The sequence below is a fragment of the Ochotona curzoniae genome, unplaced genomic scaffold, assembly GCF_017591425.1.
Source record: "Ochotona curzoniae isolate NIBS_2020 unplaced genomic scaffold, NIBS_Ocur_1.0 scaffold_2453, whole genome shotgun sequence".
Taxonomy (NCBI): Eukaryota; Metazoa; Chordata; class Mammalia; order Lagomorpha; family Ochotonidae; genus Ochotona; species Ochotona curzoniae.
Genome location: NW_024467094.1, coordinates 5,929,043 through 5,956,048, shown reverse-complemented (window position 1 = coordinate 5,956,048; position 27,006 = coordinate 5,929,043). Strand labels below are relative to the sequence as shown.

At 46.8% G+C, this 27,006-nt stretch overlaps 1 protein-coding gene across 2 annotated transcripts in view; it reads right to left on the bottom strand.

Annotated features, from left to right (window-relative positions):
• The window catches only part of GAS7 (growth arrest specific 7), a 225,957-nt gene that overhangs the window by 60,183 nt on the left and 138,768 nt on the right, over nt 1-27,006 (bottom strand). For both annotated transcript variants that reach the window (XM_041001067.1, XM_041001068.1), the window contains exon 2: nt 14,035-14,155. In XM_041001067.1, coding sequence (XP_040857001.1) covers nt 14,035-14,155 — 121 coding nt within the window. The remainder of the gene's footprint in view (nt 1-14,034; nt 14,156-27,006) is intronic.

Genomic DNA, 27,006 nt, shown 5'->3' with positions numbered 1-27,006 from the left:
CTAACCCGGCCACTAAAGGGTTACTGTCTGGCCAAATGTTGGGGCAGCCTGCGGTTTTGTGTCCATGCCTTCGGCACATCACTCAGAGACCTCCTCCACTCTCACCACCCTTACAGGGGCTGTTTCTTTCAGGGTTAAGGGCATCTTAACCTGCCCATAGGCATTTTACCTTGCTGAAAAGTGGGCAGTAAGTTGTGTCTAGAGTACTTGCTATGGGCAAGGATGACCAGAACCCTGAGAGTTTCTGAGCCCACTTGGCACAGCTCAATACACTGCTCATGGAGAGGGAGTGTGGAAGACACGCGGCATCTTGCGTGACTAACTTCTCACCCATTTGCTTCCTCCCACATCTCTCGGATGAGCTCTGCCCAACTTGGACTCCAACTTGGACTGAAATACACACACACACACACACACACACACACACACACACAAGCTGTTTCTCCATTCCAAGATCATCCTCCAACAATTGAGAGCTCATCAACAAGAGAGTTTGCTAGTCTTGGCAGAAGCAAATTCCCAATCAGTACTGCTGGGGTGATGATGCACGGGGATCATCGAATTATCTAGAACTGGGAGGGCCCTTTGGAGGTGTATTCAGACAGGAGAGAAAAATGGATGCCAGACCGCAAGGAAAGTCCCACTGAACAACCGCACATTCCACTTCAGGAAGCATTCCGTCCTCACAAACACCATTTGCATTGTGCTCACCCACGCCACCCTTGCAAAGAACTATCCAAGTGGATAATTAGAGCTGAGCCCAGAGAAAGCATTTAGCAAGCACTTGTTGCTTGATATCAATTCACATGTCTGTGCCCACTCACTGATTAGAATATAACCCATGGGGAATTTCCGTGTGTGTGCCTGGAGTTTCACGGATTGAAAGGATCCTTCTCTTCTCAAAAGTCTCATTGTTGTGTTATGTCCACCAGCGGTCTGCTTCTCTTTGGAGACCCTTAGAGTCTCTGTCATTTCACTCCATGCACATGGGAGTTCTCCAGAAAATCAATGACTCTTGTACTCAGGCGTCACACACAGGTGACAGTGCTCCAGGAAAAAGGCAGGAGAGCAGGATGAGTTCCAAGTTTCCTGTGACAATGGCCACTTCATCTCTGTGGACCAGTCATTGTTTCTCCCTGAGTCTTTTTGTTGTTGTTGGAGGTTGGAGTCAGGGCAGGGAGACAGCCAGAGAGAGAGAGGGAGAGAGAGAGAGCGAGAGAGAGAGAAAGAGAGAGAGAGAGAGATTCTTGCTGCTGGTTCACTCCAAAGGCTTGCACAAGCTTGGCATGGCTGGGTAGAACCAGAAGTGTAATTCATGTTTCCCATGTGGGTATCAGAGACCTAAATATTTGAGTCATTACCTGTAGTCCCCCAGGATGCACACCTGCAGGAAGCTGGAACTGGAAGCAGAGTCCAGCCTCAAACCCAGGCAGCTTTAGGTAGCATCTTAAGCCACAGTGTCAAGCACCTGTTCTCTATTGGATCTTTAATTTTCTAGCTTTTTGTCACTACTATTATTATTATGTGGTCCCTTCTCACAAGCTCTATTTCCAAGTGTGCTCATAAACTACCTTCCTGACTTTGTGTCTGGTGCTGCAACACTTGATCCAACAGGCACTATCTGAATCCAGGGCAAAAACTCAACTACCTATGAACATGGAAAATCATATCATATACGCATGATGTCCAGCTTAGCCTGAAAATGTCTGGGCAAGCGGGAACCTTCTCACATCTGCCATGTTTTGCTCAGGTAGGAAAGTGGGTTTCACTGGGCTAAACCCCAAGAAGACGGGCATCCAGATGTTTATGGAAGAGCTCACAATTTTCCAGTGTCGGCAACAAGGTTGTTAGATGCTGTGTACAGCACATAAAATGCTCCTGTGAATAGTCTCTGCTCAAATGACAATTGTTTTAAAAGATTTATCTATTTGAAAGAGTGACAGAGACGGCGGGGAGAGGTGCAAAGAAAAAGATCTTCCAAGGCCCGGCGGTGTGGCCTAGCGGCTAAAGTCCTCGCCTTGAACGTGCCGGGATCCCATATGGGCGCCGGTTCTAATCCCGGCAGCTCCACTTCCCATCCAGCTCCCTGCTTGTGGCCTGGGAAAGCAGTCGAGGACGGCCCAAAGCTTTGGGACCCTGCACCCATGTGGGATATCTAGAAGAAGTTCCTGGATCCTGGCTTCGGATCGGCATAGCATCGGCTGTTGCGGCTCACTTGAGGAGTGAATCATTGGACAGCAGATCTTCCTCTCTGTCTCTCCTCCTCTCTGTATATCTGAATTTCCAACAAATAAATAAATCTTAAAAAAAAAAAAAAGGAAAAAAGATTTTCCACATTCTGGTGCATTCTCCAACGACTGCAATAGCCAGGCTTGACCAGGCCAAAGCCAGGAGCCTCAAACTCCATCTGGGCTGGTCATCCCTGCAGGTGGCAAAGACCTAAGTATGTGAACCATTCTCTTCTGTTTTCCAGGATGCTTTAATAGGGAGCTGGATCAGAAGTGATGCATCTGGGACTTGAACCAGCACATGTATAATGTTAGCAGTATACATGTCAGCTTAACTCACTGCGCCACAATGCCAACATGTGCTATGTATTCCATCTGTAGACAGCTCACCAAGATTCCAGAGTCCAGGCCTTGTCTGATGACCACCTCCCCTGTCTTCCGCCTCTGGAGACAAACTCAAATGTCAGGCTATGGCTTGAGAGTGATTTGAGTGGGGCCCTCAAGAGTTCCTGGGCTGAAATTTAATTCCCAATATGAAGTGTTCCTCCAACTATGGTGATTAGCAGAGGTGAGTATTTGAGAGGTGAGGTCACCAGTACAGGTCTCCATGGTAGAACACTGGTGACTTTTTAAGAAGAGGGAGACAGGTCAGATGACACGCAAAAGTATCCCTCATCTAATGTCACCTGATGCCTGGTTCCACCTGAAGACTGCCAGCAGGGGTCACCATCACCAGATATAGCCTCTCAACTTTAGACATCCATTGCTGAGCCAAAATAAACAGAAAGTGACCTAGCCCACAGGCATTCATAGTAACAGAAAACAGACCAAGAAAATAGTCCATAGCAGACAAATATCCTTCCTTAGAGATCAGTCCACAGCAGGGCTAAACTTTCTTTGCACCTTAATTGATGAATACTGATGACCTTTAATGACTGAGGGAGACTGCCACTATTTCCAGATTAGCTCTGTTAGACTCTCAGGTCTTGCTAGACTCTGCAGGACCCCTGAAAGGTGGAAGGACAGAGGCCGAACATGGACACGCTCTTCTGGAGCAAAGCTAAACTGAGGCAGGATGTACCAATCTAAAGTCTTTGGAAAAAAGAGAAAAACCAAAGGATAAGTGTACAGTTCCTCTAAACCTCCCAGGTCTGAAGTGGTTCACACTGGACTCGAATTGTTATCAGAGGCAATGGAGCTGTTCATGTGGGCCACTTGTCAGAGTACAAAGCAGCATATACAAAGGAAAATAGTAGGCTTTTTCTGTGTTGTGTCATTGCAAATTAAAACTGCATCCCGGGAAGCTGGCATTCCATACCCAAGTGCCAGTTCCAGTCCTGGCTGCTCCACTTTTTTTTTTAAAGATTTATTTTATTTTTATTGGAAAGGCGGATATACAGAGAGGAGGAGAGACAGAGAGGAAGATCTTCTGTCCAATGATTCACTCCCCAAGTGAGCCGCAACAGCCGATGCTATGCCAATCCGAAGCCAGGAGCCTCTTCCGGGTCTCCCACACGGGTGCAGAGTCCCAAAGCTTTGGGCCGTCCTCGACTGCTTTCCCAGGCCACAAGCAGGGAGCTGGAACGGAAGTGGAGCTGCCAGGATTAGAACCGGCGCCCATATGAAATCCCGGGCGTGCAAGGCGAGGACCTTAACCACTGCACCATTGCACTGGGCCCGCTGCTCCACTTTTGATCCAGTTCCCTACTAATGTACTTGGGAGCAGCAGAGGATGGTCCAAGTATATGGCCTCCTGCCACCATTAGGGATCCCTTATAATTTGACATATTAACTGATTCCTTCTCGACATTTTCCCCTACTATCCATCAAAATAACTAAATAAATAAAAACAAATACACAGACCCAAACATATCATACAATATAACATTACTGAACACAAACAACCCTAACCACACCAAAAACATCCATCTCCCCACCCCCACACTACCATCAAATCACAAACCTACTATCTCCCCCTATGACCCCCTCCTACATTTTATAAAAATAAGCAACTCCCATACACACCGCTGAATCACAACCCCACCATAACCCACTCCGTAATATACCAAACACCCCACGCTTATACATCCCCCATCCTATGTTATAAGATACATAAACCATCCCACACTCCCCCCACCCGACCCCTCCCACCCCCCCCCCCCCCTCCTCGCAACCCCCCCCTTGACCCCCCTACTTGCAGTTACAAGTTTATGGATATAAAGCCTTTCATCTAGAGATTGTGATGCATGTTCACCTGTTAAAAGAACACTGCATTTCTCATTGTGCTTCTGTAAGTGAAAATTAGATTTACACTTGCTTCCAAATTTCACTTGATTGACCACACCTCTACTGACTTTGTCACTAAGCCTCCTTGCAAGTGAGGAAAAAAAAAAACCAATGCATGTTAAAAAAAAAAAAACAAAACCCTTCAGGGGCCAGTGTTGTGGCACAATGGGTTAAGATGTTGCCTGGAATGCCAGCATCCCATATTGAAACCAGTCTAAGTTCTAGCTGCTCCACTTCTGATCTGGCTCCTTGCTAATGTGTCTGGAAAAGCTGTGGGAGATGACTCAAGTACTTGGGCCGTTGGACTCACATGGGAGATTGACGAGAAGCTCCTAGTTCAGCTTTACTCCTACATGGGCAGCAGGGGACCACCTACTCAAATCCTCACTTGCTGCCTCCCACAGTGTGCATTAGCCGGAACCTGAAATCAGGCACAGAGCTGGGACTTGAATCTAGGCATTCCAATATGGGATCCCCACACCCCCATATATAATGTTTTCTGCGATGTTCACAGGATTGCATAATGCTTACCATCAGCAAATTTCAGAACACACTTTCATTTCCCCAAAAGGAACCCTACACCCATTTGCTGTCATTTCTAGCCCCTGGAGACCACTCATTCACTTTCTGTTTTCACTGGTTTGCCAATTCCTGGCATCTGGCATAAATGGAATCCTAGACATTTGCCTGCTGTTTTTCCGGATTCAGCCTTCTCACAACCTGTCTTCGTTAACACTTCATTTTTCTCTATGGCTGAATTCTACTTCATGCTTACATTTCATTTATTCACCTGCTGATGGATGCTGGGGTTGTTTTTGGCCAATATGGATAACATTGCTGTGAACAAGCACACACAGGCCTTTGCATGGACCCAGTCTCCCTGGGGCCATGGCTAGGAGCAGACCTGTTAGATGATGTTTCATATATTGTGCTTGGTTCCACCTCCATATCACCTAACAGCTCAGGAGGAGCCTTTTCACACTGTTTATCGACAAGCAGCCTTTTGCAAAAAAATAATTCAACTTCCTGGAATGGAGCAAACAGTTAAAAACTGTTTTCTTGGCTTTTTGACTTTTTTGGAGTCTTCAGCCTTCTGCCGTTGTGACTCTCTGATCAGTCTGGGCATTTGCCAGGAACAAGAGTTGACTCTCTTAAAAACTGATGTAAAAGGGAAGGTATACCATGCCCTTCGGTGTTTTCTAAACGTTAGAAGTTAACATGAGTGCTTTTGAAGAGAAAAAAAAAAACCCACAAGAAAGCGGGTTAGCAGTAAGCATTTAAGTCTAATAGCCACTCACAGAGGGTCCATAAAAGAAAAAGAATAAAACCAAAATAAGGAATGTGCATGAAGACACACACACACACATTCACACTCAAAACCCAAAACCCAATTTAATCAATTGGATGTGCCAAAAACAAACATCTTTTCAAATGTCCCATTTGCTCAACACAGATGGACAGAAGAAAATAAATCGGTGTTTTGGGTGTAGGAGCTTCTCAGGGCAACTTTTATTATTAGGAATTATCAGGGCTGTTCTATTTGGCAAGTTAGAAAAGTATCCAATTATTTGTAACAAACAAAAGCTCAAAGAGTGCATTTCCAAAGTATTCTACTGGAAAACTTACCCACATTAAATCCTGGTGTAATAAAGTTCAGTGGGAACCCACTCTCTAACAGAAAAATTAAAACAAGAAATCAAGAAAATTACTGCCTATTTGGCAAATGAATCCAAAAGCCTAAATCCTAGGTTAGTTCTCCAAGCTTCACTCACAGACAAAATAAAAGCATTTATAGATGCCGACGCTTTGTCAAAAGAGCAGAAAAGCAACTTCCAGCTCCCATGGGTTTCTGTTGACACGCTAATGAGACAGGCAGGCTTCTCTAAAAAGTAATAATTTCAGCTGGTTTTGTCAATACATCCATACAGCTAGTTATTCTCATTCCAAATTAAGTCACCAAGACCCATGCCCATCCTTGCGAGAATATTGAGGCCAAGAAGAGGGAAGTGGTGGGACATCACGCCTAGGTTAGGGCACAGGTTAGGTCAGTCACCTCCTACAGGAGCAACTAGATTAGATTCCAGTTCTAGCGTAGACCCTGGGAGGCAACAGTGATGGCTCTGGAATCTGGGATCCTGACACCTGCATGAGTTCTGGACTCTTGGCTTTTAGAGCATGTAGGAAATGAATCACCAGATGGGAGCTTTGTTTTTCTCCCTACCCCTTCTTTCTCTCTGCCTCAAATAAATAACAAAAATTTTTAAAAATAAAAAAATATATATCTGATCACTCTAAATGGATTATAAGTAGCCAGGCAACTGTTAGTCAGCCTTGGCCACATGGGAACTCCATTTCTACCTACAAAAAAACAAATGAGTCTTACGCATTAGAACAGGGCTTAGCAAACATTTTCTGTCCTCTGCTACCACTCTTCAACTCTTCTACTCTCACGCAAAAGGAACTGCAGTCAGTGCATTATGTTACCAAAGGGCATCATGTGTTGCCATATAACTTAAAAAAAAAAATACTTGTGTTTGATCCATGAGCTGCAGTTTGGCTACCCTTGTGTTTGACCTTATGTAAGGTCCCTGCTAGGATGAAGCTGAAGTGAAAATTATCAGCCACTGAAATCATGTCATGAAGCCTGACGTTAGAGACAGACTCACTCCACAGCACTCACTTCTTGGGGAGTCCCTGCACAGACACACTGCTACTGGGCTCTTCCTCGTGTTCCCATCAATGACCCACCTTTTGGGCTCTGTTGGTGCCTCACTCACACTCCACTCTCTGTGCACCCAGGTTGTACATGAGGAACTGGAGTCAGGCTTTCTGAGAAGGTTCTGGGGACCTCATGATAGAATTACAAACTGTGGGGAGACAGTTGTCAAGGGCTGAAGCTTGGCCAGTGGGGAACAGAAGACGGCGAGGGAGGTAGATGGAACAAGCCTTCATGCTTGTTCATGGAGGATGCTTTGAGGCGCCTCCTTTGTATTCCTTGCAGAGAGCTACCTGTTGGGTCTCTCTGCATTCCACTATTAAACACTAGACCACACCACAAGGCAATCTTCTTGGCTCTCCCTTCCCTCTCTAACCCACACTGAGTGCTTTGGGCAGAGTTAACACTGAATCCTTGCTTAATCTCTGCTTTCCATGAAATAAGGCTAAGGTAAACATTTAATGCTTCCTGTTTCTTTAGACACAGAAAAAACATTGATAAAATGAGCAAGAAACTATCAGATCTAAAGTGTTCAAAAACTGAAACATAAGGGGTAAAATACTAACTCCTGCATTAAACAAAATGAATGCTGGCCTTCAACAGTGGCTTCAAATACCCCCACAATGTCCAAATGGCAAAGTTTATCCTAGATAACCTCTCACAGGGCAATTTCTCTTCCTATGACCGTACCACTGCTAAACGATTAAACATCAGCATATGGGCTCTCAATTATAAATGAGAAAAAACAGGGTTGTGCTCTGCCTCTGGAAACATGAGGACCTGGTGAACAAGTGCTGTGTCTGTATGTGTGTCGCCTGACACTCATGTGACAGGGTGAGAACTGGGGACCCTTGGAGGGTGACTGGGGTAGGAGGTAGCATCATAACAAGATTAGCGCCCTTATAAAGAAGTTCAAGGAAGCATGTTTGGTTCTTCTACCATGTAAGAAGGTGAAACAGAACCCCCCTACAATACAAAAACCAAGCTTCAGGTTGGTCTCTCTTAGCCCCAGGTGTCCTTTAGCAAAAGGAATTCAATGACAAGGAATACAACTGGCCCCACAAGGTTCTAATCACCTGACCCAGGGAGTCACTTGCTTCTCCAATAGCTACGAACCTTGGTGGGCAGGAATGTCCAGATGTCCTGGATCGTTTGTCGAGAATTCCAATTCCAAGCAGAAGATAGCAAGAATGTCACACTTCATGGAACCCCAAGACCAAATAAAACCCACCTGGATGTCACAAATTCCATAAAGAGCACAGGATCACTGACCAATCAAAAGAAGACCACGAGCTCCACTGGTCAACCAGGAACATCACACGTCTCAACCCTGATTTCAATCTCTAAGAACCTTCACCCCCGACTCATTTGGGAGCCTGGCGATTAAATAGTAGCTGCCTGGCTCCTTGCTCTGCACTTTGCGATAAGCACCTGCTGCCTTTCACCATCCAATGTCAGTGATGGGCTTCCTGCATGTTGGGTGAGTGGACCCAGTGTGGGGCTTGTGATGGCAATGTTCAACTAGTTCAGGATGCTGTGCGGCAACAAAGGCAGCCCTCCAGGACCCAGCAGACAAGGGCCTTGCTGGATACCCAACCTGCCTACAGTTTCCCTTGGACTTCTTAAGTCCCCAGAACTGTGAGAAATAGCTTTCATTACAGCAGTCTGAATAGACTAAGATAGTGTTCTGGTGATAGACTGTCAGGCTCCCCACTGGGGCAGGTAGTCTCTCCTGTAGATTGAACAATCCCAACTTTTAGCCATGTCTGATGGGAATGGAGCATTTGGTTAGACAGTGCAAGACAGGCCGTTTCCTAAGCTAGAACCCCCCTGCCCTCCCCCCCGTGGTGCCTGGGGCTGATCTCAGGGCTCATCTCCATGATGAAGACCCTGCAGAACCACAAATTGCAGCGGGTAGGGGAACAGAGACTTCCCAGGGCACCGTAGGACAAACTTCCAGGGTCCTGAGAGTGTCTATGAAAGTCACAGCACAGGTGTACAAACTCATCGCTGAAACTGTGTGTCACCACTTGGCCAACACCACTTACGAACCTGTGCTGCCCCAGAGACGTTAAACATCATCCTCACCGGAATTCTGATTTATATTCCTGTCTGTCTCTGGCTTCCCCTCCTTGACGACCTTTTCTCCCTTGTCTCCCATTTTCTTCCTGTCTCTGAATGATGCCTTCCTTTAAAATCTCCCTGACCAAGGTTAGCTCTGCAGTTCTCTGCTGAAGAACATGCCAAGTGTGAGGCCAGTACACATGGTTGTGCAGGTTGTTCACTGGCACGAGGGTGCCTAGTGCAAGGGGTGAAAGGCACTCAATTCTCCTGTGCTGGATCTGACACCCACATGCAACCGAACGAACCACACACTCAAACAGATGCGCTGTCATTTTTCCAAGCCTCCCTTGACACGCTGCTGGGTTCTATGTTTTCATGGCAGGGCCTGACCATGCAAGGCAGAAAGCGAGGAAGAATCCGAGCACTCCCCATCCATGAGCTGCTGTATCCTGTCTCACAGATTCTACCTCTCCTTCTGCAGCCTCTGCTGTGGATGCACTGTCTGACCTCAATATTTCTCTTCTCATTTAGTCCTAGGGTTCCATGGTCATTGTCCTCCTATCCTTCACTCTACAGCATGAGGAGCAATCTTGCCATAATATCCTGATGGTGTCAGCTGCTGCTGGGAGCTCCTTTGTGGCTTTCTACCCACAGAACAAAGAGCCCACTTCTCAAAATGCCTCATGGAATCTTCTGGATGCCAGACCCTGACTTACTCTCCCCTTTCTCATGCTCCTCAAAGTCAAGCCCATTGCTGCCTTGTCTGTGTTCATGTGGCAACCTCAGATGTGTCTCACATGTACATGAGGCTGACTACTCCCTTCTGTGGCTCCTCAGCTTTCTGTTCTAATACCCACCATGTTGACAGGTTTATAAAGGTGAGTGTCCTTTATCCAAAAAGCTTAGAACCAGATGTGTATTGTGTTTGGGAGTATTTTGTAAAAATTTAGGAATGTTTGTCCATGCATAAGGAGACATCTTAGAGATGGGACCTGAATCTAACATGGAATTCCTGTCTGCAACTGTACCGTGTATACGGTCTAAAGGAAATTTTATGCAACCATTTTAGGTTACCTGATCATGATTCATCACACGAGTTCAGATGTGGAATTTAACCCTCATGGTATCCTGGTATTTAGCAAGTTCTACATTTGGGATCATTTGGGATTTTCATGCATTTTTTTCTCGGGCCCTCTTTCGAAATGCCGTTTCTGAAAACAGCGAGGAGTCTTGTTTGATGTTTTGCACCACCAGAACAAATACTGTGAGAATTCTCACCCATAAAATCCTAACAGACATGAGAATGAGCAGATCATCCCACACCAGGTTATGCAAAGGGAAATGAGATTTTCCGGTGGTTCTGGTGTATGGTTGTATGCAGAGCAACCAAAGCAGAGAGAACAATGATTATACTCATGCACCCTCTGGAAAAGAAGAGATTAGGGATTAGAGCAGAAAGACAAGACACAAGACGATGGCCTCCATATCTATGGGCTTCATGACTGAGGATTCTACCATTTACAGCTAAAAAAAAAACACGTGTGTATTGAATGTAAACACATTTTGATTTTTGTCATTATTCTACAGACAATGCAGTCAAACCTATTCATAGGGCACTGGCATTGTTTTAGATATGGGACATCATCAAGAGATGATTTAAAGTATATGATTGGATAACGGCTGGTATTGTGTCCCAGGGAGGTAAAGCTATCGCATACAATGCCAGCATCCTTTATTGGAGTGCTGGCTTGAGCCCAGGCTGATCTGCTTCGGATTTGCCTCTCTGGGGATGTACCTGAAAAGCTAGTGGAAGATGTCCTAAGCACTTGGATCCCTGTTGCCCATGTGAGAGTTCTAGGTTTGGGCCTGACCCATCCCCAACGCCTGCCATGTTAGGGCTCTTTGGGGAATGAACCACCAGATGGAAGATCTCTTTGTGTCTCTCCCTTTCTATCACCCTGATTTTCAAACAAAAGAAATCAAACTTTAAACAAAAACGCACCATGGGAGGGTGTAGGTAGATTATACGCAAATACCACACTATTTTATATGCAGGAATTAAACATTCACTGATTGTGGTCTTCACAAGGTCCTAGAATTAAACCCCTAAGGGACAATTGTGTTTGGGGGAAAAAAAGAAAAAACAAACACGAGGCCAAGAACAAGGATTCTGCGTCCTGGACTTTGGGGCATTGATGAGCTACTGTCTGGACAGGAGGAGTGAATGGGGCATCCACCCAGTTTGGGCACAAAAGACCAAGACTCAGGACAGAAAGACACATGAGGCTGGCCCGCTGTAAGGCACAGACTCATTCACTTAAAAAATGTAGATAGTACATGGTTTTCCATTCATTTTACAAAACTGATTATAAAAAAACAAGCATACTGATGTCTAGAAGCTGAGAGACTATGATATGACATAATGGGAATATTTGGGAAAATGCAGGTGATACATAGCTCCTGGAAATAGGATCATGGACTTTTTCTCCTTAGACTAACTTGAAAGTCAGAGGAGAGGGACAAAGAGGAAAAAGAGATAAACTCCATCTGTTGGGTCATTCCTCAAATGACAGCGCTGCAACAGGTTGAAACCAGGAGCCAGGAGCTCCATCCAGGTCTTCCACATGGAGGCACAGGCCAACAGACACAGGTCACCTTCTACTGCTTCCCCAGGTGCATCGGCAGAGAGCTAGATCAGAAGTGGAGCATCCAGAACAGGAATGAGCATCCATACGGCACACCAATAGTCTCAGGTGGCTTTATCCATGGTGCCACAACACCACTCCTATTTTGACTTTGTTTTTTTGAAACTGTGGATACACACTGAGGTTTTTTAAAATCGCGAGAATATACTCCTGCCTAATTAAAAAAGAAAATGATGTTGTTGATTTTAGAAAGTTGCCTTTTCAGTCATGTCCTTTTGTAATGGATGCAAATTCTTGCTCTAGGGTCACCTGGACCCAAGCTCTGCATCTCACAGGTAGAGCTGCACTGAGCACGCTCCCCTCTGAAACACACATCTGAGGCAACGGTGCCAAGCTGCACACGCATTTGTTTTGAGGAAGTTTAAGATTAGGATAGGTAGAAATGGTTGTACTTCCCTTTTCCTAGAAGCTCTGGTTACCTCTTCCTCTAGAACACCCCTTGAACCCACAGCAGGGCAACTTGCCAAAAGACAGACAGAAACTAACTACACTGAACAGCAGCCGGCAGCTGCCTTCTTTGTATGTCTCCCTAAGCACCAGGAGCGTTCCAAGTGTTCATCATCATAAACCATTCCAATAACCCACCCCCTGCCGCCCCCAGAACCCTGGGGGTGGAAAAAGGAGGCTGCCAAGTCACGTGGGTACAGAGAAAAGCAAGAAGCTGAAGCTGGGCCAACAGGTGGATGTGAGTGTCTGTGATTCCTGGAAAATCTAGCTGCCCTGATGTTGATCTTTATACCTGGATCGCATGAACAATAGAAGCAAACATCTTTCACTACTGAATGTAAAACCAGGAGGCAGGTGGATGCTTCAGGGTTGGACTACTGGCTCCCTGTTGGCTCCAGTCCTGAGCATAGATTGTCCTGTTTTTTATGCCAACTTCTTTTCCAGAGCCAGGGGGCAGCCTAGTCAGATGAGATCTCATCTCACCACCCGTGAGCCTCAAAGACCACCCTGAGGAACCAGAGAGGGAATGCAGTGTCATCACTCCAGTGACAAGTCACAGCAGCTGACACCAGAAACCTGCAGCTCTTCTGTGATGTTTGCTATCCCAGTACCCATTTCCCGTATCCCCTTCAGAAGCCCCAAACACACTTAAGACTCAGCAGAAATTGGCTGTGCTCTCATCTTGTCTATAAATTGGATGTTCTCTGTCCTTTACCTTTCAAAAAAAATTTTTTTTATTTTGATCGGCACCAGGGATAGGGTCAGGGACTGAGTTTTAGGTAACAATCTTAGGAGTTTCCTTATGCTAATGACCTCAAGGAATCCATAGGTCCACATCCAGAGCTCTCAGCTATTTGCCCTGTCCTGCCCCAAACCACAACCTGAGCATCATTCGATCCCCTGATCTTAGAATCTGCCAGATGGTGCATCTCCCTTTTAGAAAGCTTTTCCAACTTATAGGTGATGATGCTGGAATCAGGCAGAGGGCTTAGGAAGACCTCAGTCACTAGGGGCACTGAGGCGTAGACCTGCACAATTTGTAAAGGCACACATAACCTGTGCACCTGCTGGGATAAACAATCTAGATGCAGCCCCCAGCTGAGAAACAGCAGCCAGGAACAGCATCCAGGAGGAGAATAAGATGTGGTGGGGAAATTAGAAAAGCCCCACACTGACAATCCCTGCTTGGGAATCTCAGTAAGATTTTTTTTTTTTTTCCAAAATTGCAAGAAACCACATGCTAGCCTAACCTGTCGAACTTGACACCAACAAGCTGACAACCACCAAATCTTTTTCAATCTTATTTGGTAAAAACTCAGTCCTAGACCATGAGACTGTGTTCATCAAAGATGCCTGTGAGACTGTGGGCGACCAGGACCTGAAGAGCAGCTTCCTTACTGAAGACACCCCCAGAACTGCAGACACACACCTGTACTGGCCACCCAGTACCATGGGGCCAGCCTGACAATTGCAGCTGCTGCACACAGATCCTGGAGGAAGAAGCCCTCAAAGTGAGGGGCACCTCTCCAGAGAGACAGATGGCGATGGGTCCAGGGAGGCGGAGGGTGCACCTGAAGGTGGGACTCACCATTGGTGGCCGTGTTGACATAGTAACGGCGTCCCTGTGGAGACAGGTAGCTCTGCCAGCCAGGTGGGAGGATGACGGTCTGGCTTTCCTCTCCCGGCGGAGGGGGAACCATCCCAGGTTTCTGTTGGAAAGGGAAGAAAAGGTCACATACATGTGACATTCCTGTAGGTCTTTCAACCAGGAAGTCTGAAACAGCTGGACACAGCAAGGTGGGGTCCCTGGGATCTCCATGGGTGCCGGAGCTGGAAAGTGGGTGGAGGGGAGGAGCTGTGTGTACATGCGAGCCAATGCACAAAGGGACAGTTTCCCCAAGGTTGGGGAGGAGGGATGAGGGAGGAGGTGAAGCACAAAGGGAAATGAACCTGGCCTTTCTCCTCATCACCCTACCCGCCCCACTGTAAAATCCCTCACAGGGATGCTATGCCTGTCTGGGGTACGGGAGCAGTGAGGAGGGTGTCACTCCATGTGCTCCCCGTGGCATCTAAAAGCTGCAATCCCCAGGACCACTGAGCACAGCAGCAGATGAGGCCCCAGGCCTGCTGTGCAAAGCCAGCTGAGGCGGGTCAATGCCAGTAGCAGCTCAGCAAGATGTCAAACACTCGGTAATGAGGCCGAGGTCTGTTAAGCTCTGGAAGGTGGTTTTCTCACTGCAGCATAGGGCACAGGGACTCCAGGAAGGGGCAGACCTGCTTTTTCACTGTATGTGTAATTCTTAAAACGTCATCAGAGCAACACAGATAAAAGAGAACTTAGATAAGAGAATACACACAGAAGCACAAAGAGCTACACCTGGGATCCCACAGTGTTCGAATTCCTGGGCAGTTTTTATTCTCTTCTTCTGATTTAGGTGTTCCCCTGATTGAATTTCCCCTCCATAAATACAAGACTGTGACTTGCAAAATGTTTAAAAATGAGGACAGAGGGCCCCCAGGAACCCCAAGAACCAATGGCTGTGCCTGTGGAAGACAGTGAACTCACCCACATCTGAATTCTAGTAGAGGAGCTGTGAATTACTCAGCTAAACCACAGCCCGATCAGAAACTGAAAAGTTCAAGCAATGGGCTCCCAGACTCCACATCCCCACCCCATAAGAGGCAAGGCCCATAAGGCTCATCATGGTGACCTATGGGGCCACTGAGATGCCTGCTGCTTAGAACACGGGTGAGCAGACTGAAAGGGAAGGGCTGCAGACACGTGGCTCCCAAGCTGTGCTCACGCTTTGGGGAAGCTGCTCGGCCACGTGCATGTGCTTCCCTGTGGTGGCCCACGTGCCTACCACTAGGCAAAGTGAAAGCCATGGCTCCCACTCCCTCCAGCAGCAGCCTCCCTCTGGCTCTCTGTGTAGCTGCGGCATCTGGTCTATCTATTGTGAAATTTCACAACCGAATTACCTGTTTGCATGTGTGTACATGAACCCCACGTATAGGAGGTTGTGGGGATTTTTTTTTTAGCCAAGGAGAATGGGAGTTTAGTACACCTGGGGTGGGAAGGACAGAAGAGTGACAGTGAGATTTTGATTCAACAGAGAAATACACAACCACTTGGGGGCTAACATGCCAGGTCTCTTCCCCTTGGGTTAAGTATTGTGGAACACTGAGGTGGTCATTTGGTCTACCAGTTAAGGTTCTCATGACCCATAATCAGGATGGCTAGTATGAGTCTCAGCTACAGGTTCTAAATCCAGCTTCTTGTGAATATAGACGATGATGGCTCAAGTGCTCAGGTCCCTGCAACTCACATGGGAGACTTGGATCGAGTTTCTGGTTCCTGTTTCCAACTTCAACCTAGTCCTGGACACTGCAAGTATTTGGAGAGTGAATCAGTGGATAGAATCTCTTTCTCTCTCTCTCTCTCTGCTCCTCAAATAAACTATACATATATTGTGTGATATCATGAGTGGGAAAGCCATGCTGGTGCTTGTCCAAAAACCTGGGGGTGGGGAATGAGAGATTCTTTCTTATAGGGTATGACGCAAGTGTAAGAGATGGAACTGGCCAGAAATGGGAGCCAGAGAGAGAGAGAGAGGCACAAAGGGGCAATGAAAATAGATCAACAGCCTTCCATTATAACCCTGACTTGGCCATGTGGCAGACATGTGAAACCCAGCCAAGGACTCCACCAGGCTTTTTGCGCATCTTTAAGAGGAAGACTGATAACACCATCCTACTGGAGAGACTAACAGTAACACACTTGGCAGCTAGGAGGGGGCTGGTCACTAGAAATGCTCCCCAACTCTTGATAGAGGATCAGAAGGAGACCTGGCCTCACCCAGCACCTACTGGCACCTACTCTTGTGAATCTCTCAAGAGTGCATCATTTCCACTCCACGCCCACCGCGTTGGAAATGTCACCATCAACACTCACGCCTCTGAGGTTTCTGTTGCCAAGACTACCCCCTGTAAAAGTCTAACCCTTGGCAGCACCTCAAGACGCTGACACAGGCGTGCTGTTGCAAAGCTGGACGGCAAGGAGACAGCTCCTTCCACAGGTGAAGAGCAGGTGGAGGCACCTGCAGACCCTCAGAGCCCCCTTCACAGAGAAGCAGTACGACGTCTGTCGCTTCTCCATCACCTCGCAGTACTTTTCCCCCTAGCATGACCACAGATGCTGTGTATGACAGGAAGAAAGAGAATACCCATACTGGCTACTCTGTGAAGAAGGGATCCTGACAACACTGCTGAGAGGAAGCAGCCAGGCATCGAACCTTACATGCTGCATGATTCTAACCACAGGAAATGCCCTACGTGGACAAAGTCATAGAGACAGAAATAGGCTCAGTGCTTGCCAAGGGCTGGGACAGTAAAGAAATGGTCCAGGGCTTTCTTTTGTAGATATGAAAATATTCTGGAAGGAGGCAGATTTCACACAATATGTAGTTATATACACATCATGGGTGGTACAGTTTGTTAGGTATATAATATTTCATTGTAATTTAAAAAAAATTTTAAACATATGTGATGGCAAAGTTAGATCTCCCAAGCTGCGAGTCTTCATTTATGCCAGCCCAAAGCATCAACATTGTCTCAGCTTTCCCAGTTCATGGAAGGGCAGCAGCAGGTGGCCTGCTGGGACAGTGACCCCAGCATCAGCCAAAGGATGGGGGGGGGTGAATCTCTTCAATAATTAAGGTCTTTCTCAACCTCATTTCTCTAGTTTCCATACTAACTAAAGCCTCCCCTTCCCTTCCTTGGTTCCATGGTTTCTCTTTTTCAAGTTGTTCAGTCCCATGGGAAATAGGAACTGGAGGCAGAGACGACACAGCCAGGGGATGTCCTAGAAGGAAACCTGGAGATAACCAGGGTGTGTTGGTGGGGGAGAAGAAGGCAGGTTCCTCCAACTCAGAAATCCACTGGATGACCCTAGGCTAGAATGCAAACCTGGTTTGGTTCTGACTTTCCTCTCTCACTTGTTTAGTTAACAGGCTGCTTTGGGTAGGTGTTGGGTGCAGCAGCTGTCATGTGGGATGCCTGCTTCCTGATTATGCCATGCCCACCAAGAGTGGGCAGCAGGCAATGGGTCAAGTATTTGGACTCCTGCTACTCAGACGGGTAAATTGATTTGCAGCTTCCTGTATTTGACCTAGAACCAGTCATAGCTGTTATAGGCACAAGGGAAGTGAAGCATTGGATGGAAAAAGGTCTCTCACTGCTTTTCAAATCAATACGTACATAAAAGTTTAAGTATAGCCTGTCTAACAATTCAAGAGTACTTTAAAAAGCTCAGGGAAAAAAAATAAGACTAAAAGGTCAGTTTATTTTGATGTTAGTGATTTAGAGATCTTTGTAAAAGGTCTTCATAAAATGTGGGTGGAAATAGTCCATTGTGAAAACACTATGCATAGATGTCAAATATCTAGTACTAAAATGATCTAGTCTTTTAATTCTCCTTTACATGAACTTTTTGAGTGTGAATGATCATCGTCTAAGAAAATGAGGACATGTAGGAATCTTCTGGTTCCTGCCACAGGGGTGAGGTGCATCCAAGTTGTATGGAGCACAGGCCAGCATGCCCTTCCTTTCTGTTTCTACAGAACAGTCCGCTGCATGGATGTAAGAACCACACTTTGTTTATGCCCTCATCCTGGCTGACATTTGATTGCTTCCACTTTTCGGCTCTCATGAGAAACACTGCCATGAACATTCATGTTCAAGGCTTGCCACCTCCTCCTATGTCACATGTGATATCAGACGGTTTCCAGGACATTCTGGAATCCTAGTCTAGCAGGTTCTTGAGAGACAGCTGAGCACAGATTCCACTTGCGCTGTTTATGATGACTTTCACCCTCACCAGATGTCTACAGGACATCCTGGACTGGGCCAGGTGTCTTAGACAATGAGCATATCCTTACAACAAATCCATTCCACAGATGCCATTCATTCTCATTTTAAAATAAGAAATCTGAATAGTGCACAGCTAATTATGTGATCAAGCCAAATGACATAACAAATATTCATTTTGTTCTAATGAATTCTACCTCACTACCTGAAGCCTTGGTGAATCTTTGCATATCTTCCATGAGGTCCCCTCCTCAACACTGCAGACGCCCCAACTCCCCCAAAGAGCCTGCCAACTCTGGTCTGAGGTCTCCTGCCTGCCTCATGGTCTCTAAACTAACATATGCCTTCCTGGGAGACATGCAAAAATATCACCACCCGCATGCAAACTGTCACGTTCCCCAGCTGCAAGCTGACTTCCTCCTTATATAAAACACAAACCCACCCCACCCCCGCCGCGCCCCGACTCTCTTTCTCCTCTAAAGGGTGGCTACTGATTTCCCTTGGGAAGACAAAGAAGAGCCACTGAGATATCCAAAACAGAGTACCTCTAACAGGTTCCCAAAGTATGGCCACCCCGAGACACCCCCTCTGACACAGGATATGGGTGAAAATACACCACACTTCAGGCCTTGATGCAGCCACAAAATCACCCTGGGGCCCGGTGTGTGAGGGGGGTGTTCTGCATTTTAACAAACCTCCTGGGTGAGTCCTACAGTCAATGACTCAGTGGAAAACATCATTTCTGAATAATATCACAAACATAAAATTTTAATTAGCACGACTTGACAAAAGAAAGAAAAATGCCTGTGCTGAATAGCATGGTTACTTATTAAAGGGAAGAATCTGTCCCCCAGCCCCGAATCTTTCACAGAGACTCTAGGTTCTGTCTGCAGCCTTCAGGCAGTCCCAAGCCCTCTACTCAGTTCCCCAACAGCCTCCGCTACTCTTCAAACTCAAGTTCAGCCCAGGATACCAATCCCTCCACCTGCAGGACTCTGCTGGAAGCACCTGCTTCTTACCTTCTCTGGAAGCAGCAGCAGAGCGGCAGGTGCCACTGGGGGTGGAGGGGAGGGGTCGTCGGAAACTTGACTGAGCAGCCGGATCAGAGAGGTCTGAAGAGTCCCCCACTCTGCGTCCTCTCACACCCCAAGCCCAGACGCAAGAACAGCTCTACAGACAGGCTTATCCACAGGGCCCAACACCCCTCTCCCCCACACTCCGATCTATATATAACATCTCTGAAGTTGTCAGCCTAACGAGCCACTTTCTGGCAGCCCCGTTGCCATGACAATGACTACTAATGAGCCCAGGGCTGTGATTGGCACTGCTTGAAGGCTCCTTCACAAAGGACTCTCCAGCAAGTTCCTTCCCCAGCCACATAGCCAGCTGGACACCTTAAGGCAGCCACATAAGTCTGGAAACAGCTCCATCACTAGGGCCCTCTGAGCAGCCCAGCTTCCCGTTGCCAGCTCTGTATACTCAGCAGAGGTTAACCAGTTACTGATAGGGGCTTCACAAGAGTGTCAAGAAGACTAAGACCTGGCTGAGCTGCAGACTGGAATCACTGCCACTTCTCAATTTTCTGCCAGACACCTGTTCAGGTGAGGCACTCCTCTGCAGAGCTGGGAGCAAGCTATCTGGTGACAAGCCCTCTCTGATTAGAGATTATGCAAATATATCACGGAGGAGGGCCCCACCCCCATAGCGTTGTCACCAGCTTTGGAGTCAGTGTCCACAAGAATCCTGGGCCCTCTTTCTCCATCCCACTAGCTCATCTCCTCTCAGGCAGCCTTCCAGCCCGGCAGAGATTAAGACTTGCAGCATACAGGTGGGGAGGAAGGCAGCAGAAATCCCTGGCAATGGTAGTGTGTATTCTGGGGTGTGTAGTCTTCACAAGAACTTTTGTACGCGACAGCCTGTATTCTTTTGAAGGTTAGAGATTCAGAGTCTTGGTGAGAGAAAAAAGGAGGGAGAGGAGGAGGAACCACCCCATGGACAGAGAAAACAGACTGCATGCCAGGAAGGCAGGGCCATGGCCTCCTTGTTGATAGCTTTCATCTCAGCAGAGAGCCCAGAACACTGAATGAAAACATGAATGAGTGGAAACTGGGAATTGTAGTGGGATCCAGGACTCCAATAGATTAGGGGAGGCTATTTTATCAAACAAAGTAGACAAAGAATGGCAGTCCATGCAGAGTGTGTGCTCCACCAGTGAACAAATCCCGGCTCTTTAAAGACCTGATCAATAGATCTCTTGACAATGAGTCCAGGGAGGAGACTGGGGAATACAAAGTGACTCTTTATCTCCAGCAGCCTCGGGGAAAGCAGATAGGTCTAATCACCACCTTCTACAGTATCCAGAACAGAAGGTGAGGGAAACTGCGTAGCAACCTCAACAGAGGATGAGAAACATACAGCAAGGAGAGAGCAGACCAGCACAGAGAAACCGGGAACTTGCTTTGAAAACAACAACATCAACAAAGATGATACAGGAGAACTAGAACTAGAAATGATAATCATGGCAGGGAAGTTTGAAAGATTGTAACAAAAAGGACATGCAGAAGGGTCGCAGTAAAATACTAAATTTGGGCCCTGAGCAATGGCTAAATCTTTCTGTTGCAAAGCAGGGATCCCATAGGGACACTGGTTTGTGTCCTGGCTGCTCCATTTCCCATCCAGCTCCCTGCTTGTGGCCTGGGAAAGCAGTACAGGATACCCCAGGGTCTTGGAAACCTGCACACATGTGGAAGACCCGGAAAAGGCTTCTGGCTCCTGGCCTCAGATCAGCTTAGCTCCTGATATTGTGACCACTTGGGGCATGAACCAGTGGACAGGAGATCTTTCTTTGTCCCTCCTATTCTCAGCAAATTTGATTAACCTTTCCAGTAAAAACAGGTGAAAAAAAAGTTTTTAATAGATGAATCTTAAAAAAAAAAAAGAACAAAACAACCCAGAATTTATATTGCCAAAAAGGTGAATTAGAATGAAATGAGAATTCTGCCTCCCCTCCACCACTGCAGGGGAAATAGAGAGGGGGAAAATGGAAACAGGAAGAAAAAACAAACAGGTCAAGATATAGATACTGAGTGTTCCCTTAGAGACCAAAGCTCTCAAGAAAAAGAAACTACAAGCAAAGGTTGAGAGTGGTTGGGGCTGGGAAGTGGACCTTTCCTGACCTGGGCAGCACAGCAGGTCCTGCACAGCTCAAGGTAAAATGGAATGCAAAAATGCAACCCACAGAGGACACACCCTCACAAAATGCTCAACGGAGAAGAGAAAGCCCTGCCATCACCTCCATGGGATATGGTAATCCTCCACAAAAGAATAAGAAGGCTAGTGTTGGGTTTCTCCCAAACTTACAGCAAAAGCCACCTCCAGCATATCACAGGGAAAACATGGGGACCCTTGTAATACAGCCAGGCTGCCTTTTCCAAATGAAGCTATCTGAAATGCAGACGGACGAGGGCTTGGCAAGCATTGCTCACGTGTCCTCCTTAGCCAAAGCACTTCAAAGACAAGACTCTACCTCCATGAAAGATTAAGACGATTCTTGATCTTCACAAAGAATGAAGAAGTCATGTGAAGAAAGACCACAGCTAACACTAAAATGAGCTTACCAAGACATATGAAAAATCCCAACTCCACTTACAGAATCATGTGTCCATATTGCTGAGTTAGTTCGCTTTCTGTTGTAACAGAATCCCGCAGTCACATATAAAGTAATGTATTCCTTACCGTTCTGGAGGCCATGAACTCCAAGGGCATGGGACCAGCATCTGCCGCACATGGGGGGAACAGTCCAAGCTGGTAGCTCAGGTCTCCCTCTTCTTAGACCCATACCAGTGGCTTCCCAAAGGCCTCACCCCTAAATACTATTCACATGAGAATGGGGGAGGGGGGATTGCATTTCCAACACAATAATTTTTTTTTAAGCTAGAAACATTTTAACCTTAGCAGTCACTGTTCTCTGTGTAGAGGGTAAAAAACAAAACACGAACTGAAAACCTGGGCCTCAAATTCCAGATGATACAAAGAAAAATAAAGAGGCAGGAAGAAATAAAAGTGAGTACACGCAGAGATGCAAGGAGGATCCTACTGTCCTTTCCCACGGCCACAAAGAAATATCTCTGTGTTCTCTCTCCCTCACTCTATCAGATATTCCCGCCCCTCCCCTGCCATGGTTGCCATCCTTTGCAGTTCAGCATCCAGCTTCTGCTCTGGGCTTAGTCCTTGGAGACTGAAGCTTGGAAACCAAAAAGACCCAGGTACTGTGACTCCACTGCCACCTTTTATTACCTCCATTTCCCTTTCATTAGCTCCAAAGACAGTCAGTTTCACAGAGAATCCTAAGCCCAGGAATTCATTCAAATGAAAAGGTTAGGGCCAAAGCATGCTGGGAAAACTCATTGGGAACCACAGGCACGTTCTAAAGACTTCCTGAGCCAAAGCTCAAAGAAGTTCTGGAAGAAAAATGTGCAGCTGTTTTCTGGCCTGTATCAGAACCCTGGAGCCACTTTTGTAGGACCCTGGTGTGATCAGCGACTCCGTGCAGAAGACACCACCTCTATCTCTTTATCCACGAGAAGCCAGAGGCATGAGCTTTGCCTTTTTTTTTTTTTAAACTTGCACAGTTTCTCCTCAATCTAAACAAGTCATCAGAGATTTTGCCTGAACTCTCTATGAAAATCCTCAAACCCTTCATGTAAGAAATCACCTGGTTAGCATGGCTGCTTGTCTGAGTTCAGTAGTCCCAGATCTAGCTTTAAGCACGTCATGCAAATGTCTCCAGGACACTTCCAAACTTAGTAGGGTTCTAGTGTCTGCCCAGGCCTCACCCCTTAGGGGAGACGGATGGACTCACCATGGATGAGGCAGCAACAGTTCATATCTCGTTGGCTTGAATCCTTTCATCGTTCTTGCCAGCGACCCCTACCCCACTCCCTTCAAAACCTCCCTGCATGTTATCTAAAAGTGCCAGGAAGGGAGTGGGACAGGTGGTGCAGCAGTGGAATAACTGCTTGGGATGCCTCGGTTGAGTTCCAGTTACTCTGCTTCTGATCCAGCCTCTTGCTAATGCACACACTGGGAGGTAGCAGATGTGGCTCATGTGCTTGAGTCCCTGCCAGACACGTGGAAGATCATGATTGGGAATTTCTGGCTCTTGGCTTTCGCCTGGCTCAATCCAGGCTCTTGCAGCCATTTGGGAAGTGAACCAATCTATGAAACATGTCTCTCTCTCTCTCTTGCAGCCTTTTAAATATAATGAAAATAAATAGTAAAATTTTTTTGAAAGGTTCCAAGAGATGGATACTTTTTGGACTAGACCAACTCCAGACCCCAGAAAGCATCTTCCTCTTTGTTCTTCCTCACTTTCCATGACACCCTCAGCCCAGGAGCAAGCTGTACACCGTGGCTGTCACTGACATCCGTCAACAGGTATGTACCTGAGGACCACAGGAGTTTTCTCCCAGCCCTTGCAATCTTGCCAGTCGTGGGTCCCAAGATTGGACCGCTTGGACACTGCAGCCCCATTTTCTTCCTGGCACATGAAGTGAGAGCTTTGGTCAGCCTGAATGTCCATGTGCAAATCCCAGTGCCTCCCCAGTAGGCAATCAACTCACTGGGCAGGCATTTTGAGACTGGGCAGAGGGAGGACACAGAACAATGGGCTCTATTTTCTGGTCCTATAAAGGAGTGAATGCGGTGATCTTGTGAACCAGGAATTTTGATGAACATAATTACAGCAGGGTCTGTGAAAAAACACGGGAAGTTAGCACTCACAAGGAAATTTGCTAAGCTGGAAAATGGGGTGGGTGAGGGAGGGACTCCAAGAGGACTGGGGTTGATGAAAAGGTTGGAAAATGATCCTGGCAAATTGCAAGGATGAAGGGCAGCATTTGGCTTAATAGTTAAGATGCCCACACCACACATGGGAGTATTTAGATTCAATTCCCAGTTCCAGATCCCGATTCCAATTCCCTGCCAATGCAGACCCTGGGAGGCAGCAGTGGTGACTCAAGGAATTGGATTGCTGTCACCCAATGAGGAACCTGGAATACATTCCTGGCTTTATTCCTTGCCACAGTCTAGCCCCAGCTGGTACAGGCATTGAGAAGTGAACCAGTGGATAGGATCTCTCTCTCTCTCTGCTCCATTAAAAACAAAATTACAAGGATGATCTAGACAGCCCCTCCTGAGTTAGAAGCTATTCCACAGGTTTGAAATGTCTGGGAATCAAGCAGTAGAGGGTGGTAAGAAATGCATTCTTACATGAGTACTGCACAATTTCTGGGTCTTTTCCTTCTTACACCCTGTATGTAGAAAAACATTTTTTCAGGCTATTGCATCTGCCATACCGAGGGAAGACAGAAGGCTCAAGTAAATGGGTTCTAGAGGAGACAATGCAAGAATAGAAGGGCTCCCAGGACATCAGCAGACTTGTATATATGTCACGGTGTGGCCTTTTCACCAGCAGCGTATGCCCTGCCACTCCACAAAGCACAGGATCTGTGAGTCGCCTCTCCTCAGAACTCCCTGGGAGAATCTCAGCACTGATCAGAGCAGCACAGCCGTGTTACTGAACATGAGAGTCACCCCTTTGGTTTGCAACAGAAGTTTGAAGCAGGTGGCCAGAGGCCTTGTGGTGGTCACAGCACTGAGGGGGCTGGAGGAAGAGGGAGTCTGACAGGTGGTCCTGAAATGTAGAGAGCAGCTCCAGAAGTAGACGTGGGGAGCGGTATCTCCCTTCTCACCTTGAAGCCTGGGGGATGACCCTCGAATGTCTGGTTGCTAAGCTCTGTTTGGCCTCAATGCTTTGACAATCATAAAGGGCAGGGGAGTCTGCTCATGAGAGCTTGCATCTGCTGTTTCCTGATCAGAAAACATGGTGCTTCTGTGCTCAGCTTTGGACAAACACACATTTTACTCAAACTCAGTCCTTCCTTGTAGGCTGCTTGGGAATGGTGGTTCATTCCCTCTCACCCTTTTCCCTGGCAGACCAAAAATAGCATGAACTGGGGCAAACACTGGACCGAGCAGTTAAGATGCCTGTGTCCTGTATCCAGGGACCTGGGTTTGACTCCTAGCCATAGTTCCAGACTCCAGCTTCCTGCTAGGGTTTACCCTGGGAGTCAGCAGTGGGAGTCAGCAGTGATGGCTCCAGTGGTTGGCTTCCTGCCAACTACATGGGAGACCTGAAATGAGTGTCTAGCTTGTGTCTAAAGCCTGGCCCATTCTGGGCCATTGCCAGCCATTAGGGGGAGTGAACCAGTGAATGAACATTCTCTATCTATCTCTGTGTATTCCTAAAAAAAAAAAAAAAAAAAAGCAAAAAGTTTTTTGAATTAAAAGAAAAAAAAAGTGAGAGCCATTCTGATTCTCTCCCTCCAGCTCTGGACAACAAAATGATGGGTGGAAAGCGCACAGGTGCAGCAGGGGAGGGTGTTGTGCCCCAGACAACAAGTAGTCATGTCCACAGCTCCTTTCGCCTCATCTGCCAGAGGCTGGCCCTCAAGTGCTGAGGTTCTCTGCCCTGTGGGACTCTTTCGTAACGGACCTAAAAACCACAGCACGGGAAATTTCAAGGCATTTAAATGTCCAGCTTAGCTTGCAAAAACAGCAACCACATCAACAAAGGAGATGATAGAGACTGCATGCCAGGGAACAAAGGTTCATGAAACATGACTTTTTTTTTAGGGGGGGTATCCATGTTGCCCCCAAACTCTTTTGCGTTCTGCAGAGGATGAGAAGTGAATTTCCTTGGGTCTCAATCTTTTTCCACGGATACGATCAAATCTGACTTTGAATGGGTGGGAAAGAAATGCCTTCTGAGACACTTTGGAAGAAAAATGATGGAATAAAAACTGGAAATGAAATAGACATGACATGAGATGATGGGTGTCCCCTTGGGGCTGTGCAAGGAAGGGTAGAGTGGGGTATCACTTCTGCTAGGGACAATTATCCTGAAATGGTCCAGTTGGGGTACATGGTAGCCCTTCCTTATTTTATTTTATTTTTTAAATTGGAAAGTCAGATCTACAGAGAGGAAGAGAGACAGAGAGAGAGATCTTTCTTCTGCTGATTCATTCCCCAAGTAGCCACAATGGCCAGAGCTGAGCTGATCTGAAGCAAGGAGCCTGGAGCTTCTTCTGTGTCTCCCACATGGGTACAGGGTCCCAAGGCCTTGGGCCTTCATTGACTAGCTTCCCAAGCCACAAGCAGGGAGCAGGATGAGAAGTGAAGCTGCCAGGCCACGAACTGGCACTCATATGGGAATCCGGCGTGTGCAAGTCAAGGATTTTAGCTGCTAGGCTGCTGTGCTGGGCCCATGGTAGACCTTCTTTTGGTCCTAAAGATGGATGATCTTGCAACACACTTTTGACTTTTCTGTTAGTTTACACATGTAAGTTTTGTAGTTTATACACACTGTCCTAGAAAACAATTGGAATATACTTTTGAGGACTGTGTGACACTCTTCCCATGGAACTTGCTGAAGAACTACTTGTTAAATTTCCTTTTTCAAAGGACAAAGACTGAGACCAAGAGTTTAGTTAACACTTGGCACAAGTCTCTCTCCGTCTCTGCGTGTACGAGAGACAGAAAGATCTTACATAACATCTTCCCTAGCCTCCCTTTAACTGCAAAGCTCCCAAATGCCTAGGCTATTGTTTCTGGCCCATTTGAAAGCTGCTGTATC